At 42.9% G+C, this 18,735-nt stretch overlaps 2 protein-coding genes across 5 annotated transcripts in view; one reads left to right on the top strand and one right to left on the bottom strand.

Annotated features, from left to right (window-relative positions):
- Positions 1 to 3,453, bottom strand: part of GALNT12 (polypeptide N-acetylgalactosaminyltransferase 12) — a 45,857-nt gene extending 42,404 nt beyond the window's left edge. Inside the window, exon 1 of the mRNA XM_021528650.3 lies at positions 3,059 to 3,453. Within this exon, the coding sequence (XP_021384325.3) occupies positions 3,059 to 3,438 (380 nt within the window). The 5' untranslated portion in view covers positions 3,439 to 3,453. The remainder of the gene's footprint in view (positions 1 to 3,058) is intronic.
- Positions 3,454 to 11,519: 8,066 nt separating this feature from the next.
- Positions 11,520 to 18,735, top strand: part of ANKS6 (ankyrin repeat and sterile alpha motif domain containing 6) — a 39,469-nt gene continuing 32,253 nt past the window's right edge. For all 4 annotated transcript variants that reach the window (XR_014953393.1, XR_014953392.1, XM_021528728.3 and 1 more), the window contains exons 1-3: positions 11,520 to 11,893; positions 15,185 to 15,684; positions 17,959 to 18,003. Coding sequence is in view for 2 of the 4 variants with exons in the window: in XM_021528728.3 (XP_021384403.3) it covers positions 11,535 to 11,893; positions 15,185 to 15,684; positions 17,959 to 18,003 (904 nt within the window). In the remaining 2 variants the exon portion in view is untranslated. The remainder of the gene's footprint in view (positions 11,894 to 15,184; positions 15,685 to 17,958; positions 18,004 to 18,735) is intronic.

Here is an 18,735-nt window from a genome sequence, read left to right as displayed (position 1 = left end):
TAGCAAATACCTGCCACACTTCTGTTCCCATGGCAGGTCCAGGATGTACAACATGCACCACTAGGAAAAGATTTTTGGAACGAGTTTCTGACACAGAAACACCTTGTGCAATCATTTTGCATATCACATTTAACAGCTTACTGGTTCAGACACTATCTTATTAGCAAAACTCTTGTTTTCATTGGATTCAAATGTTTTCACCAATTCACACACAGAGAGTGGGTTCATTGATCAGTGTGGGAGGACATTAATGTCAAAAGGAGGTTTGGGGCATCCAGGTGGTGTAATGTTGTCTCTTTTTTGGTATCTAAAATGTCCTGATTGCCTCCACACATACAAGAATATGCTGAAACAGACCAAAAGCCCATAGCCCAGAACAGAATCTCCAAGTATAGTATCTGTCAATATCTCCTGAATGTTTTATTTAAATTTTCTAGTGGATGGACTATGCTTTACAGGAAATGGATTTTTGGAACAGGGAGGTGGCAGAATTTGTTACATCCATTTTCATGCATCAACCATGTATTGCAGGAATCCTGCAGAAGGTACAATTCCCGCAAGCCACCAGGAAGACCTGTAAATTAGTCACTTCTTTATGAAAGCCATGCTGTAAGTTGAACTGCATTGAGTCCAACACAGATTTTTGTGAGAAATCTTTGCTCCTTAAAACAAACAAAAACCAAAACTAACCAAACAAAAAAACTGAAAAAAACCCACAAAAAAAAAAATTTCACAGATTCTACTCAGTAATTTATAAATGCAAGGAATTTCCAGATTATTTCACAGTTGTTTACAGAACTCATCAAGTAACAACACACTTCTTTATCCATATAATTAAAACCTTCGAAGAACTCAAAGATTTGTGAGACACATCATCCTTGACAAAAGCCTTGTTGACTTTCTCAATAGATCACACCCTCCCATCTGTTACTAATTCTTTCCCTTACCACAGTTTGTAGATAACATGCCTGGAAAAGATCCAAGGCTTGCCAGCACACAGTTCTCTGGTTCTCTTCTGGGAATCCACTAAAAAATGGTGCATTTGTCATCTTCTGGTACCAAAGCTGTTTCACTGATCACATCTAAAATTTAACCTTTGCATGATTTTGGTGGACCACTGAAGTCTAGTTGCCATTTACCATTACTACTTACTTCCCATCATTATAGCCTCACCCATCACCAAAATGTTCATTAGAGGTCATAAGTAGTCAAGCATTACCCACCTTAAAATAAAAATATACATAAATAAGATTTCCCCTAAACTCGAGATTTTGAACTGAATAACCTCTAATCTTGGAACAAACTGTAATGCATTTTCTATGGCTGTGGGTTTGGTGATAAGTTTTTAAGTTGTTTTTTTTTTTTTACTTCAATCTTTTATGGTCTTCCTTCTTGAGAGAAGGAGTTAACACTTGGTTGCAAAATTGCCTTTGGGAAAGTTTTTTTCAATTGCTGTGTGAGTTGGAGAGATGTTCTGTGACATTCTTGCCATAATTTAGATTTAACTGTGTGCAAAGGCATGAAGCACCTGCCAACAGTACAATACAGCCTCAGCTTCAGAAGGCAATTATCTCTGAGATTATGTCACTTCTGTGATTCTTTTGGTTTGGATATATTTTGTCATTTCAGCATCCATATATTCAAATCAAAAAGGGTCTGCTGTTGTAGCAAAATCTATTTAAATCATTTTCATTTCTAGAATAGTCACCCACAACCATCTATAATGTCTCCTATTCAACAACTGTGACCTTCCAATTCATCTAGCACCCTGTTGTAGAGAAATGGCAGAAGTCCAAAATAACTCATTGAAATAATTAATTCTTCCCACGGAAATGAAACTAAAATGGTCCTTTTTGACCTATGGTCTACAGACTGCTGATAAGAGGGAAATAATAAGTAAAACAAGCTTAGTGTCAGGCTCAAACTCATCATGAAAAAGCCTTGCATTTGCAACTTTTTGAAAGCCATCATAAGATTCATGTTTTAGACTCAGCACTTACAATTAGAGTTGGCTAAACATTGGGCAGGACACACAGGCATGAAGTGAATGCACAGGAGAGGCAGAGCCCTGCATTTTCCACAGCTTTTTATTTCCATATTGTACAAACCTGTTGCAATGAAATGAACCAGCTGAAGCCACGCTCAAGTGAAACAGAAATGAGTCAGTAGCAGTCGTGGATCCATCCCATCCCCTGTGATGGCTAGCATATCCCCTTAACTGGCTAGCCCTTCCTCTCACCAGCCAGCTGCTCACTCACAGGAGAGCCCAAGACGGTGCCACACTTGAGTATTTGCACAAGGACACAACAGTCAGACCTGTTGTGCCACGCTGGCTTCATAGCTGCACTGAGCCATTGCCTATAAACTAGAGCCACCTCATCTAACATTATCTAACCCTTCGTTTACAATTGCCTATGCCATTATCTGCCACTGGTGTCGTAACTGTAAATGTAATTTGTAAATGCACCTTGTGCCAGCAACCATGCATCCCGGATCAGGCACAGTCCCACTTCAGAATACCATTCCCTACCTTTGTGAGCACCATTTCTAGCTCATTCCTGGTAAAACTGCTCTTTTAAACTGTGTGTCTTAAGACATTTGAATACAATCCACAGCTGAAGTCTAGGAAGCGTAACATTTGTAAAGCTGGGAGTGACTGGAAAAGCACGCTGCTGCCCAGTAGCAGCAGGAGGGGACAGCAGCAGGAGAAACACGGCAGAGCAGCGTAGCTTGAGGACTGAAAACACACTACCAGAGAAAATAACCTCTACACACACCACCAACACGCGATTTTGTACTGCCCTGTGTAGGTGCGGCAGCCTGCAAAGTCACCAATCGACTTAACTCTGAGAGCGAGCGCTGTGATCCAAGAGTGTTTGGGATGGGAAAGTTTCCAAAAGCCTCCACGCTCCTGAGCGAGAGGTACTCAAGAGAGACACGACTAGCCCCGCGCTGACCGCTGCAGCAGACACTGCAGTTTGCCGGAGCGGCTCCGAGCCACAGCAGCGGCAGGCACGGCTCCTCTGCCCCGGCCCCACCTGCCTTCGGCAGTACTCACAGCGGGTGCCAGCGCTCGGGCAGGCGGCGGTGCAGCGAGATGCGGTCGCTCAGGTAAATATTGATCTGGTGTCGGCGGATGCTCTCCTCCTGGCGGCGCTTCTCGGCCGGGCTCAGCTCCAGCCTCACCGCCCGGCCCAGCTCCCCCAGCGCCCCCGGGTCCAGGGCCGGCTTGGCGTACACCGGCCGCCGCAGCAGCTCGGAGTCGGGGGACAGCGGCTGCGGCGGGGCGCGGCGGGCGGCGTGGCGGGGCGGCGGGCCGTGCCGCCACACGAGGAAGCCGAGGGCGGCCAGCAGCCCCAGGGCGAGCAGCGCGCCCTCGCCCCGGCAGCCCCGGCCGCGCTTGCCCCAGCACATCCCGCGGCCGAGGCGGCCGGCCATGGCGAGCGGGCGGCGGCTGCCGTCTCCCGGACACGGCAGCGCCTCCGTCCCGGGCAGAGTCGCGAAGTTCTCACGGACCTGCCCACGCCGCGATACCCGCCCGCCGCCAGCGCTGCCCCGCCAGGAAGCCCGCACGGCTCCTCCGCCGCCGGCTCCTCCCTCCTCCCCGCCCCGCCGCCGGCCAGCCCGGAGGGGCGCGGCGCGGAAGAGCCGGGCACGGGCGCTGCAGCGGGGACGGGAGCGCTGCCCCTGGGCAGGGACCCCGCCCCGCTTGTCCCTCAGGGGTGCTGCGCCCCTGCCCCCCGCCAGCCGCCTCCCCGGGAACGGTGTCCCTCGGTTTCCTGGTGGTCGGAAGGCTTGGCCTCCGAGGGTTCCAGCACCCCAGGGAAGGCACACCGCTCCAACCTGCTCCGCGCTCACCCTGGGGACACAACCAGTGGAACCAGTGCTGGTGCTGACCCATCCCGGGGCAAGGAGGGAGTAGAAGTTATCCCGGTTCTGCTAGATCACACAGAGCTGGGATGTGGGGAGGAGGGAGGAAGGCATGTTTCTTTTGCTGTCACCCTTCAAGCGAAAGGTGATCTGGTCGCCCTGAAGCTTAAGGAACTTTCATAAGCACTGATAGCTGCATGGCGGATATACAATTTCCCCAGCAAGCCAAAGCACTGCTGGCACTGAGCTGCCAGGGCCACAGCAAGCTGCTTTGGCCCCTGGGACAGCCCCAGGGCTTGCTGTCTATAGACAGAAATTTTCGGAGCTGCAGGACAGCAAGGAAGGTTATTTCCCGCAGAGGGACTAGGAAGAGCTTAGGGGTTGAAAGGAACAAATTGATAGGAAAACAGGCTTCATTCATTCTGCTACCAGCAAATAGCATGTGCTTCATAAGTAGAGCAGAACACAAGCTAAGAAGTTATAGGCATTAATGACAAGCTTTTTTGTTGAATAAATTAGTGTTCTTGGCTGAAAAAGGAAGTCAACCTATGTTGCCTCATTGAGAGAAATCCAGAAGCCTAGAGAAAATCCCAAGTTTACTATACAGGTAATGGGCAGTCCATTCTATGGCTGGACAGAATCATGAAGGAAAAAAAGCAACAGTAGCACCAGTTAGAACTTTCAGATTTGCTTCATACTCAACAACATATCCATACTGTTTGTTTTACTTAAGCCCCTAACAGTATGAAGCCCCATCTGCCTAAACTTGTGATCTGGAGGTGGTGATATTACCAGAGAGCTCCTGATTTTGCATTTGAAACACTTTAACATAAATGTAACATAACTGGATACAGTTTCTCTCTTACATGCAGTAGGGAGCTGGAACTGGTTTTGAGGTGTCATTTGCTCCACTTGTTTTCCAAAGAAATTGTTCACTGCAACATGCTCAGCTGCTGGACGCCTGTCAAGATCAACCCAGCAGAGGAGTTCAGTCATGCCCGCAGAGAGAACTTCAGGCCAGTACACAGCATTGGGTGGTGCTCACCAGCACTACTAAGAAGTGAAAGAAACTAACACTAAGGAAGGGAAAACATTTAGTCACTATCAGGGTAAGAGCATACAGCTATGAGCTCTTTCTTATTTTGCATGATAATAAATATTGTATGTGACAACAAACACATTCAACTACTGTGGAGACCATGCTCTGGACAGAAGAGTGCTGAAAACCAGTGACTGATTCTGATTCTGGCAAGCTAGTATAAATCGAGTGATTTAGATGGATTTGCAATGACTGTGTGTATAGACAGACTAATATTCATCTATACAGCTAGCTATCACATGTATAATAAATACATAAATCTATAGGCATAAATAGGCATAAATCTAATTGTAATATGCTTTGTAAACAACTACTAAATACCAATATGTTGGACATGAGAATTCACATTGCATATAAAAGAAGCCGTGCCTAGAAAACTTTGGGTCTGAAGAGTCAGGTGGCACCAGTAATTGCATGCCCAGTGTTTGCTTTGCTTCCTTGCTTGCCATCTTTCTGAATAAAGGAAGCATTTTCCTGGAATGAATCAAAGGAGAAGTGATCCTCCTGGACTCCCAAAAGAAGTTACTGAGGAGATTGGGAAGAGGTAAAGAGCAAAATGTAGGACTAAGGGTTAATTAAGAAGACTGAAAAAAAAAAGTTAAAACCCAAGAAAAAAACTATAAGAATCTGTATTTTATGTAAGTATCTTAAGTATTAGAGCAATATGGAAGAAGCACAAGAACATGATTACATGACTAAAACAAGTTCTGAAACAAAAAAATGGGAAACAGAGAACCAAAATTACAGAACTGCTCTCAGCAGTAATAATGCTCTTACAGCAAAGTAATGGGTGAAGACTTTCTGTGATTATCATCACAGTGGGAATTGAAAATATTGCTAATAATGGGATGTAAATATGATGGGAAGACTGAATGTTCTGAGCTGAAATAGTTAAGGTGTGAAGAATTCTCTCTGAACATACAAATAAGCCCCAGAGGAAAAACAATCTACAATTAATAAGGCAAATGAATGAGTTTACTGCTGGCCATAAAACTTGTAGCAACATTTTCATGGAAGAGTTCCTTTTAAGAAGTTCTCTTGTTTCTTTCAGGTGGAATAAGAATAGAAGTTAAAACAATTAGCTATGTTTTTTAGTGTTTAAAGAGTTATAATTTCATTTGCTTCAGGAGTTTCAAACAAAGATAAGTAGAGTAACCAAACAAGTGATATAAAAACTCTAATTACTTATCTAGAAATATCTATTGTGTCCTTAGTTGTCCAAATTAAAACAGAAGATCAGTAGAATAATCAATGCCTTTGAAAAGTTTATTTTTAAAAGTGGAAATTTTTTCTTTACCTCAAAAAGTATACAAAATATTAACTAAACCTATCAAAAAGCACTAAGATATAAAAACTAACCGCAACAATATGTAATTGTCCACGAGACAAGAATTCACATTATAGTGAATGTAATAGCTGAAGTTAAGAGTGTATCTGTTGCTTTGTGAAATATGTTTGAAATGCAGGTAATATTTAGTTCATCTAAAATACATGAGCTTTACATATAGGGAATACCTAAAATACATGAGTTTTTTTAGGTTTCACCTAAAATACATGAGGTTTACATATAGGGAATACCTAAAGAGGTAAGATAAGGTGAACTATTTGACACCTGTAGAGTTATTAAAAGGTATTCTTATTTTAAATGATGACATATACATTACAGAAAAAAAACCTGAACTATTAAATTTTGCAAATTTTTCCTTTTGTGCGTAAAAAGCAAAAATCTAAAATAGAAATAGAGTGCGAAGACTGTATTTTCAATAAGTTAAAGAGCTTCCTAAATTCACACTTCCAGAGTAAAAATAGAGTATCAATTAATGTATTTCAGAATAAAGTTCCTAGTTCTAGAAAAAGCCAATGCTTACATATTCTAAAGAAAAAAGAAAAATCAGAAGAATATGATAGGAAACATCATGTACAAAAACTTTGGTCATAGATAGGAAATTTGCTTAAGGAAAGGAAGAATCGTACAAGCTATAAAACATACCCACTGGAGATAGTATTGGACCTATGGGCTCATTGTTCACCATTGTCTTAAATGTGCATAAAAACTGTGCACTGCCCTGCAACATCATCCCCCCCCCCCTCACCCCCCCCAGTTCTCACCTTGGCTGCTCTTTCTCTCCTTTATTAGCACAAATATTTTTAAAATATTATTATTCAGCCTATAACTACCAGTGCCAAGGATTTTTTTTTAAATAAATGCGTTTGGATTGAAAGTCTCTTTATTCAAGACAGCTGCACAGCGCATACAAAACACGAAATTAGCCACACCCTGCTTCCCCAGTGCCAAAGGGTCCTAGTGCTTCAGCAGGATCCCTGTTTTACAGGGTAAGCTTTGGGTCAAGAGGGAAGCTGGGTGTATAGTGCACAGGTAGAGAGATCAAGGAGTTGAGATGAGAGGAAGAACTCTAAAAATAAAACAGATTAAAAACACAGACTTGATGACTGACATAGAAACTGTCGCCTCCTTCAGGGACCTTCTATCTGATGAATGCTGTGAAATTCTCCTAGTGACAGGTCAATAAAATGAGGCAGCATTCAGTGGATTACTTGGCCAAGACCTCAGCTACACCAGTTTGCAGACCTCTGTAGAACATGTATGTGCACATGTACATGTGTATGTGTACACATAGATAAATTACACACACAAAATGCCTTGCTCAGAAACTCACATAAAAGCCAGGACAGACAGACAGAGATAGAGTATGCATGTCAAAGGCATCAGTCAATATATTTGCTTGCTGTAGGTATGTATTGCTTGCAGATAATTTTTTTCTTAAGCAAAATAGCAAGCATGAACTACAGGCAGTGGAACATATAATGTACATAAAGGAAAAGTAGGCCAGGAAGCTTAGCTGTCAGAAAGTATTGCAACAAAACTGCAGTTCTGCTCACAAAGTATGGTATGATGTGGCATGTTAATGAAAATATGTTTTGTTGGAAACCTGACTGATTTTTCATGAAGTCTCATGCAGACACAATTAATTAAAACACAGAGTTGCAAATACTTTCTGAATGTTTGTCAAAATTATGGCATATTCTGAAACATATAAATGAAGTAAATTCCTCATAAAGGTATAGCACATGGTTATAGTAGACAAAGGGAAGACCATGATTAAAATTCAGAACCAAGAAGTCAAGCAGGTATTGCATAGTGAAATTAATCTTTGTCACCCTACACTGTAGCTGCTTACTACTATTTGGTTTTTTGTAATTTTTTCAAAGTTGTTTCTGTTTCTATGCCTGAAAGGACCACAGTTAACATACATTAACAAGTCCATACTGCGGAAGCATTTCCTGTTCTGTGATGGTATTTCTAATATATGTATCTTCCTTTTCATTAAGGCAGAGATAAGTGTTTTTACACAAAAGACATACTAAAAATTTCAGTTTTCTTTTTCTCAGAAGTATGACTTCCTTGTGATTCACATCAGTAAGATTCTACAGTAGAAAATAAGTATTTTACCTCTTAAATTGCCATGAAAAAATGCCATCATACTTGGGGATTTGAGATGCCACCAACCTCAGACTTTGAAAATACAGATTATGAGTGAGTCAGCTGTTTCTAATTTTATGGATTTCTTTGGAACAGATTGTTTGACAACTTGCATTTTAACATTTCTGAGAGGCTTTTGATTATGATGGCAATTTTACAGTTTTCCATATTTCATGATCCTGAATTATATACAAGGTAGAGATTTGCTCATGTGTCACGGTATGTATCCAAATATATTACATCCTGTTACTATTGTATGAGCAACAGAATTTTTTTGTCACCTTACCTGGCCAATTTGTAGTTCTACACCATTGCACATTGCCATCATTACACTTACTTTAATGTTCCACAGGCACATTACATGCTCTAACAGTTTCCTAGGCTATGTTTAGCAAAAGATGAATTCTGAATCTTGAAGAACAATAGCCCTAAGTAATTTATCTCTTTTATTTCACATTATATGATGAGTAGCATCAATAAAACTTGTATCTCCTTGCCAGTATTGCTGGTGTTTTGAGATCATCAGCAGTGGAGACTTATGCTAGAGAATTTTCATAGATGTTGATTCCTGACGTGTGTACTCCTGCCTTATCTGTTCTGCACTTTTTAGTGGGCCTGTTCTGTTCCTTGCACTTTCCTCATCTTTATTTGAAAATAATTTCTTCATTCATTTGGGTTTTTTCTGTAATTTAAAATTATTTTAACCTTGGAGCAATCTACCATTGAGCTATATAAATTAGCACAGAACTGATGCAAAGGAATTTCTTATCAAAAGCAATGTATTTTTCACTGACTGGATAAAGATGCAGTTTGGAAAAAATCTTCTGAACAACTCACACACAGTCTACACTTGAGAATCTTGGTTTTATTTTGTCCCATCTTATCTTCCAACCTAAGTTTTCTCCATTATCTTATCCTAATGAACTGTTTGAAAGGCTTAGGTTGTTCTTTCATTGGTGAAGAAATCAAATCCTGTATTTTCCAAAGAGCTTGGTACTGCATCATCCAGGAGAAGACTCCATAGCAGTTTATTAATTTCAGAAGAAATTTGGTTATTTTTCCTTGCCTTGATTGTCAGTCTGTGACAGAAATCCCTGAGTGATCATACCAGTATAAAAGCCTACTGAAGATGGTAATGACCATCAGATGACAGCAGCAGAATTCAGGACAAATAATTTTCCCTCTCATGTTTTAAACCCCATCAAATATTTCCTATGTCTTATAAACTTCTTAAAATAGGTGTTGCATCTTTTGCTGATAGGTTTCTAAATCCATTAATGATATCTTTGTCTGGAGTTGCAAACCACGAGTAGAAATTGATAGCATAACCATCAGCTACGTAACATAAATTTGTAGGATCAACATGTTGAGTAGCTTATCTCAAAGATAAACTGGAGTGATCTTGTCACTAATTTGACTATATCTTAGCATGCACTTTGATATGGTAAGTATGACCCAATTTTCTTCAATAATGAATAATGTATTGCATTAATCACTCTTTCCATTCCCTTCTTCCAGGCTCTGAAATCTTACAAAGAGTGAAGTGCACCATCCAGCTTTATTGACAATGGCAAGCTTCTCATAATGTTGTAATGTAAGGATGGCTGTAGGCTGATTTGGCTGGACCAAAATTCTACCAACCCACCCATCTTCATTCTGCTGACGGCCACTGTAAGCTTCTTTATGCTTAAGAAAATTATTTAACATAAATGTAGGCAACACATACTTAAATATTCTACATGAGTTAACACATGTTATTTACAATGAAAGAAGTATCCTGGAACACGTGCCCTGTCCAGGAAATTGTTCTACTATTTCTGTAATGATAAATAAGCAAATTCTTATTTTGTTTTGCTAAGAATGGTACTTTCCCAAAGGAAAAGTGTCCATAACTGCAGCCAAGACTCTTGTTTGCTGTAGACTTTCTCCAAGTGTAACTTGTTCGGCCCTTTGCCATGATGATCTAGTAATCTGGATTTGCCAGTGTTTCAGAGCCAAAAGGGTGTAAAACTTGGAAGATGAGGATGCCACTGCCTAAAACCAGGGGATTGCTACATTTTAGTGGCATTTGGTAGTTTTATTATATTATTTTTAGGTTTTCCTAGTCTTCTCATCCCCAAACCCTCCATCCTGTAACAGGTGCCCTGTCCTGCCATTGAAGTCACTGATTTTCATAGAAAATTACCTATCTGAATTTACAGACAGGGACACAACACGATATCCTTGAGTGACAAAGTTCAAGATTTTTCTTTTCTTCTTTGCCTTGCTTTAGATGTAAAATCAGTTTAACCTAGGAAAGATTTCAGGATTTCCTGGGGGTCTGGAACTGAAGAGAAGACACACAGGAAATCTACATTTTATGCACAAAGATTTTAAACTTATGTCTAATCAGCGCTGTCAGGAGATGAGACATGGGTATTTGTAGGGCAAAAGACTGAACTTCAAATCCTGTATCTCATTGAAAGGAGAGATCGCTTTGGAGCTATAGGAGACACAAAGTAGAACGGTGCAAGTAAAGGCTGAAGCATCACGTACACGGAGCGGGGCTGACAAAGGGACCGCGCCAGGCTGTACGAAGTCGCGTTGCGAAGCAAGAAAAAGGGATTGTTGTGTCAGGTGAGAAGGAATAAACCCCATAGCGAAGGCCTGCTGAAATGACCCCGGGCAGAAAAGACACGCAATGCGGAGACATTTGATTGTGTGGCAGCCAGTAACGGCGCGGAACGGCTGCAGCCAGAGCGCAGAAATCCCTCGGCGAGGAGGGCAGGAGCCGTGCGGACACAGGCGCTGGCTGGGCGAGGCAGGGAGGCACCGCAGGGGGCTGCCAGCGGGGCAGGAGAGGCGCCGAACACCCCGGCCCAGGCTGGGCTAACCCTCGGCGGCTCCGAGGAGCGCGGCCCAGCCCGGCTCCCCCTTCGCGCCGGGCGAGAGCGGCCGGGGCGCTGCGGCCGCCCTGGGCCGGCCTCCTCCCGCCAGGCGAGTCCCCTCCTCCCCGCTGCCTTCCCGGCGGCGGCGGGGGCGGTCGCGGGCGGCCGAGCCGCTCGGCGCCCGGCAGCGCTGCCCATGGGGGAGTGCGGGGTGCCCCCCCAGGTCCAGCTCTTCCTCCGCGCCTGCGAGCAGGGCGACTGCGAGACCGCCCGACGCCTCCTGGGGCTGCCCGGCGGCGGCGGCCCCGCCGACCCGGCGGCCCCCTCCTCCTCCTCGGGCGGCGCCGAGGAGACGGCGGCGGAGCCCCGCGGCGAAGCGTCGTCCCCGCCGAGCCCCGCCGTGCCCGTGGACTGCACGGACGAGGCCGGCAACACGGGGCTGCAGTTCGCCGCGGCGGGAGGCCACGAGCAGCTGGTGCGGTTCCTGCTGCGGAAGGGCGCCTCGGTGCAGAGCAGGAACCACTACGGGTGGAGCCCCCTCATGCAAGCGGCCAGGTACAGGGGAGAGGGAGGGAGGGATCGGGCCCGATGGGGTCCCAGCTTCGGCCTAGTCGGCGGCAGCCCCGGGGCGGGGATGGGAGGGAGGGCCGCCGGGGCTCTGCCTTCCCCGCCCCCGGGCTGCCGCGGGCGCTCGGCTCCCTCGCCCTGCGGACCGCGGGCCCCGGGCCGGGGCAGGGCGCCATGTTGGAGGCCGCGGTGGGCTGCGGAGCCCGCGGCTGTCCCGGGGAGCGGAGCGGTCACTCGTCCCGTCCTTGGAGGGGCTGGCCAGCGTAGAACTGGCTAAGTGCTATCCTGGGGCACTGGGAACTATTCATGTTAAGAATGTGGTGTTTACTATTCCTTGGTTAAGCCGGCGCAAAATTGGAGCTAACGTGAACACGAAACACTGCTCTCCTCTGTGACGATAGCTGTATGCACGTAGCCTTACTTAATTTTCTATTTTTCTATTTTTTTCCCGTCTGTATGTGTCTTTCTTACTTGTTGAAAACTACGTCTGACATAAAACATACTGAAGCAAACTGAAACGATTAATTTCGCTTGGCTGGCCCATGTTTGCCTAGGTGGCTTGCTGGAGGATAGGGAAAATCATTACTGAGGGGTTTTAATGACAAACCGGTTGTTTTCTGCATCGGTGACACTGTCCTTTCATAACCCACTGCTGGGCCGTGGGAGGTTCCCGTGTTGCTGATGCTGGTGTTGGTACTTTGTCTTTATTCCTAGGCACACCTTGAGCTCACAGGCGTGTTCTGCAGGGTTGGAGGGCATTGCTGTCCTATAATAACTGAATGCTTAATCAGGAGAATATTTTTTTTTTTGTTGTTCTGCTTTGGTTTTTTTTTTTGTTTGTTTGTTTTGTTTTTTTTTGTTGTTGTTTTTTCCATAACATTAAAATATTTGGAAGAAAATAATATGTTTCAAAGTCAGTATTTCTCTTCTCAATTAATGGCCATAGCAAGTTCCCAGAGGATGAGTCACACAGCTGGTTTCCCAGAAAGAACAAGGAAGACAAAGTTCAACAATTTGGTTATTTTATGAAGGTTTTAAAAAAAGGAAAAAAGTTGTAGAAGCAGTTTTAGATTTTTCCCCCTTAATGAAAACCATATGCTCATTTCCTAAAAACAATAAAGTCAGATATAACCCTCTCACTGATATCAAGAAATTACTGACTGACATTTGAAAAGTACTGTATGTATTGTTATATATATATGTATTTATTGTTGAGAAGCATATAGTAGAAAAGCATGTTTCTCTTTTCTTTTTAATGGATAATCAGAAAGGAAGCCCAGTGTTTGTGCAAAAGTAGGCTTCAGACTTAGGTAACTGTTTAATTTTCTGGCTGTGATTAGCTCTGTTGCAGTTGGACAGGAGGTAGCATGTATGCATAAAATTAACTGTGTGCAGGGGTTGCAGGCTCTACTGAAGTGATGGAGTGAAGGGTGCAGGATAGACCTAAGGAGTACACAGGCTCCAGAGGCTTCCTTCTGCAACTGTGTACTTTCTGGAAGGAAACTAAGGACTCTGGGGCTCGTGGTTGGTAGCATTCTTTGGGGTTTCCTTGACTAAGCTTTGCTTTGTTGTAATATACAAAGGCTGCCTTCAGGGTCAAAAGTTGGGTTGTGCTAGGCACAATGTGCATGAGCATGTAGTAGTGCACGATGCCTGCAACAACAGCATGATGCACACATCTTGTCAAGGTATTATATTTATTAAAATACGGGGTTGCCATTTTTTCACTGATAATCTGGCTGGTTGGGTGTGTGGCTTACATGATTGCCTTTTGCTTACTGACAAACTAGCAGAGCCTCTGATAAGTCAAGTGATTTCAAAACTAGGTAAAACTGGTGTGTTCAGTACTCTGACCAAGTTCTTGTAGATATTCCACACAAGGAGGGTTTGGTGCCAAATTTCCATATTGGAAGATACGTAACATTACACAGGGTTTTAATTTAATTTAACCTTGTAATACAGCAATCTCCTGAAATCATAGCACAAGCTTGACATAACAACTGCAACAGATAGTCAATCACATCATGGCACACCCGTTACCATTCCCTATATGCTCATCTTCACAATGCTGGAAGGAATGGGTTAAAAACCACAAGACTGTTGAGGAAGATTGTAAATCACTTAAGTGACCTTGCAGCCAGGAATAATTCTAGATAAGCATTGTATGAACTGCAATCCAGTGGTTCTTTAGCACTAACTGGTAATAGTACTTGCTTGGCTACTTCTGTATCTCTGCCTGTGTGTTGCTTTGGGGATCCCCAGGTTCACGAGGTAACAAATAAATTTACTCTTTGCCTTCTATCTGAGTGAGTTTGTGGTTGTTCTGGCTTCCTGCTTGTGTCAACTTGTGCACTGGGTATCTCCTGTTATCAGGAAGCAATATGTGGCTGGAAGCCAAGTCAAGCACCTTACTTTCTTAAAATTTATCTTCTAGTTCCTCAGTTTTGGTGTTCATCTGAACTGTGTAGATGCTTTCCCCATGCTGGTCTGTCTGACTGAGGAGCAGAATAATTTCCATTGATTGTTTTAGGGAAGGCCATTCACATGGCCAGTTGTCCCACTCTGTTGGTAAGCCATTTCTCTTAGAGATCTCCTCTGGTCCCCTTGGTGTTGAGGGAAGTTCAGCTAACTTTACAACAGTGATGGCCACTCACAACGTGAGTCTACATTTGGTGTCATTCCTGCAGGGCAAGCTTCCCTGAGCTTCCTGGGTACGTCTGTATTCACTGAGTCTTCTTCCATTGTGGGAGTTCATTGGTGGCTCACAACTGCAAAACAAGGGATAATGCAAATATAAGACTGACTCTCCAGTTGATAAAATAGTCTTTTTCTTCCTTAGTTAGCAGTTGTTCAATAGCAATGAAGATACTTAATAAAGATCCTTGGAAACAAGCTGGCTTTGATCCGCTAATGTGATACAGCTGTGGAAATAAGAGGATGAAAGCGACACTCTGGTTTGTGGAAGTTATGAGTTGGTGCCCTGCAGCAGAAAATGAGGCTGGCACTTTTCTGCTTTGAGCAGACCATCCTCTTCAGTAGGTGCCTGCTTTATGAACATGGTCACTGGTGCATGTGGAATGGTTTAGTTTACAGTCCTTAGCTGATGATTGGTCTCCTCCATCAAGGTGCCCATTGTCACATTCAGAGATGTTTGTGTGATCCCCCACAGTGTGCATATTAGTCAATAGGCAAAGTTGGTAACAAAGTTTTCTAGGTTCAGAGTATGTTGGATTTTGCAATCCAAGGTGTTAATTCTCCTCTGTATCTCTTTCTCCCAAGGTTTGGACATCTAAGCGTGGCCCACATCTTGTTGGAGAATGGTGCTGATCTCAATGCACAGAACAAGTTAGGGGCCAATGTTCTCACAATGGCCTCCAGAGGCGGTCATGTCAGCATGGTGAAACTGTTGCTGGAATCCGGAGCTTTTGTGGACAATTACGACCATTTTAGCACAAATGTACTTAACAGCAGCAGAGATGACCTTCCTGATATCACTCCGCTGATGGCAGCTGCTCAGCATGGACATGAGGCAGTGGTACATCTGTTGCTAGACTGGGGAGCTGATTGTAACTACACTCTAAAGACAATGGGCTGGAGTCCTTTAATGCTGGCAGCTGGCAGTGGAAAGGTGAGCTTGGCACAGCAGCTCATGGAGAAAGGTGCCAATCCTGATCACTTGAATGTACTACATAAAACACCTTTAGAAATCTCTGTTGGCTTCAAACACAAAGACATGAAGGACTATTTGGAATCTCTCACAACCATTAGGCCTCAAGCAGGTATGGAATGTTATGTTTTTGTTTCACTTCAGAAATTGAGGAGCTTATTTTGTATGGGCATGATGTTCTTTGTAGTTTGCAGCTGGATTTTGAAAATGCTGGAGTAGGCACACCTACTTCAGCTGAGGTACGAGTGCCCAACTTCAGCAGATTTTTTTCATGTTAGCAGGATAAGATGTCTGTATGTGGCTCTTTTGGGGACACTTTTCAAGGTATTTATGCAAACCAGCACTGGGAAGTGTAGAACAAGAGGTTCTACACTTTGGAAGAGCTGGATTTTCCAGCTTTGTACTGCTTGCTATAAAATATAAGGATTGGCTAGCTCTAGAAAGATCATTTTCCACTGCCATATGGACATGTCCAAAACCGTTGTCTACGTTTGGTGTCATTCCTGCAGGGCAAGCTTCCCTTGTACTTGAAGAAGTAAGAACAAAAATCAGACATCTGTTTCTGCTGTAGAGAAGGTGTTAACTCACATATAGGTTAAGTTGGAATTCTAGAGCTTTCATACAGCCATGCTGCCAGGCAGAACTGATTCGTTGTAGATGTTTGCTCACAACCAGTCTCTTGAGGAACAGACATCATTTGGTTACAGTACACAGAATAAGAAATCCATGGAATTCACTAGTGTCCATGTGTTTGCATGTACAGGATGTATGTGCAGGCAGAGTTGGGCTCATGAATCTTGAAAACCTTCTGTGGTCATACAACTTACAATATTGAAGGATTCTGTTTAAGTGATGAGACTGGACTTGCTTTAAAAAAGATTGATGTTTGCCACGTCTGCTGAGGGGGAATTTTCATCAGCGGGAGGGTAGTAACTCATTTGGGCAGAGAGTGGAATATAAACATTATTCTTCCACATTTCTGCATTGTTTTTTGACCATACTTCAGTCTCCTCCTAGCGCTGGAATCTTGAATATCCTGTGAAGAAGAAAATAATTTCTGTTATATGAAAGATAGGAAAAAAGGAGCTTTTCTTCTGATCCATTGCCATAGATAGGGTGAATTGCCTCCTAGGAGAAAGGAGCTCCCTTACCACAGTTGTTCTCAGCAAATTCACTACCTGGAATGGCTTGAGTGTTACCTGCCTTCTGTCCCTGTCCTTACTAAAGCTTACCTAGATTGCAGTCTTTCCTTCTGGCATCTTCTCATGGTCTCCTGCTCCGTGAAGCTCCCTCTCTTCCAGGGTTTTCATATGGCAAGAATGGAGCCTGGTCCTTTCTAAATGAGTCTTTTGAAATCTGTTTTACAGTGGTGAGCTCATACACACAGCTCCTTCTATGAGCAGTTTATGAATCAGGAGAAAATGTAGGACCCATCACTCTCTAGGTCTTAAAATAAGAGTTTCTTGGAGTATTTTGGGCTTTTCAGCAATTGCTTTTGTTCAGCATATTAAGGTGACTTCCTTTGGAGTAAAGCTGTGACTTTTTCTGTATTTCATAAAAATGCCAGAATAGTGCTCATGAAATCTCTCAGCATCTCCTTGTTGTCCATAAAATTTTGTTACCCCATTGATTCTGTAGTAATAATTTGTCCATAATAATTTGGAAGATAGAGGACGGTATTTTCTGGCATGAGTGGAAGCTGAAAAATATGTCACTATTTTTTCCTCATCTTGTATAGTGTCAGAAGCTTCAAAGCACTGTTAAATCATGTAAAAAGAATGATTCTTCACTCAAAATATTTAAATTTGTAATAATTACAGTTCTTATTGTGGGGATGGTCATCTGCGAGCTGAAGAATATTAATTCACAAGTAGCAAGCTGTGTAGTTAAATTGACACTATTATTTTTGTGACTTTTACAAATTAACCTGGAAATACTCAAGAGGAAGTAAAACTGGAGCAGCTTGTAAAACTCCTTTTGAGTCACCTTTCAAAATAATCCCATACAATTTGAGTTGTTCACTGTTCTACAGGGGATTTTACCAGACCAGAGCCATACTGTAATTTTTCAGTGGATATTTTAGACTTCCAGGCAGGAAAAAAATCAGTTTCCAAATACAATTTCTTGATGGAGAATGGAAATTGAAAATTTGTGCTGATGCTTTATTATAGTTTCTAGCTTTAGCTCTGCTCAGAGAACTATACTGGTGACTCATTCTTCCCAAAGGTAATACAGAAGTTGTCAATACTTTCTTTGTTCTTATTAAATATATACCTGAACATATGCTTTATAGTACTTTTAATATTAATAATTTTTTGTATAAAAATTCTACTAGAGATTTTTGCTTTTTTTGGATTGCTAATAGAAATGTTTATATTTCTTTCAGATGCAGAAAAGAGGCAACCTGATGTCTTTCATGCTTTGAAACTGGGTAAGTACTGCTGTAATTCTTCCACCCTGTCTAGTTTTTCTCACTTCAGAGCATGTCTGTTTGCTAGCACGGAAAACATTATTTTTTTGTTCCCACTCTTCAAATCTGAGCTATCAAAACATCTTCCTGGGAAAGCCTCAAGTCTGTTAGATTTTTAGAGTGATCATGTGCCCTTCTTGTACCCCTGTGATTTCTGAAATTTAGAGATGTTAATGCTGGGTCAGAAGAGGTATCATAGGAGGGGCCAAATGAGTACTGGTCAGCACACTGAGTTTTTTGGCTTTTTTTACTTCGCTAGAGATGGCAGCACTGTTAAAAAAGTAGCTATTAGGTTAAGTGTCCAGCGTTCAAAGTAAATTCTGGTGTCTCTGTAGGTTCCAGGCTTTCTGTTTCACAAAGTTTGTGCTCTGGGTCTGTGTTAAAAAAGCCATGTGCTGTCTTTTACCAAATGGGAACATACAAAAAGTAGTTCTGTGCTTTTCTGTCATTCCTGTTCCAAGAAATTAGCTGAGTGGCATTGGTGGGTGTGAGTTTCAGTAAGTGCATTCAAGTGGATGCAGGGTTTGGGATTCTGACTGACTTTCCAAGGAAAATGTTCATGCCTGTGGTTGACTTGAAAGCAGCTTATGCCATGAAGCAGTTACCAATTGAAGGTTTTTTAAAGGTGAAAATGTTTCCATTTTGCATGGCAATTGATGATTTACGTGTTCTTGCCCCTGTTCCTGTGGTGGT

The sequence above is a fragment of the Lonchura striata genome, chromosome 2 (assembly GCF_050655825.1).
Source record: "Lonchura striata isolate lonStrDom1 chromosome 2, ASM5065582v1, whole genome shotgun sequence".
NCBI lineage: Eukaryota > Metazoa > Chordata > Aves > Passeriformes > Estrildidae > Lonchura > Lonchura striata.
Note: the sequence above shows the minus strand (reverse complement) of the source record. Positions and strands in the feature narration are given on the sequence as shown.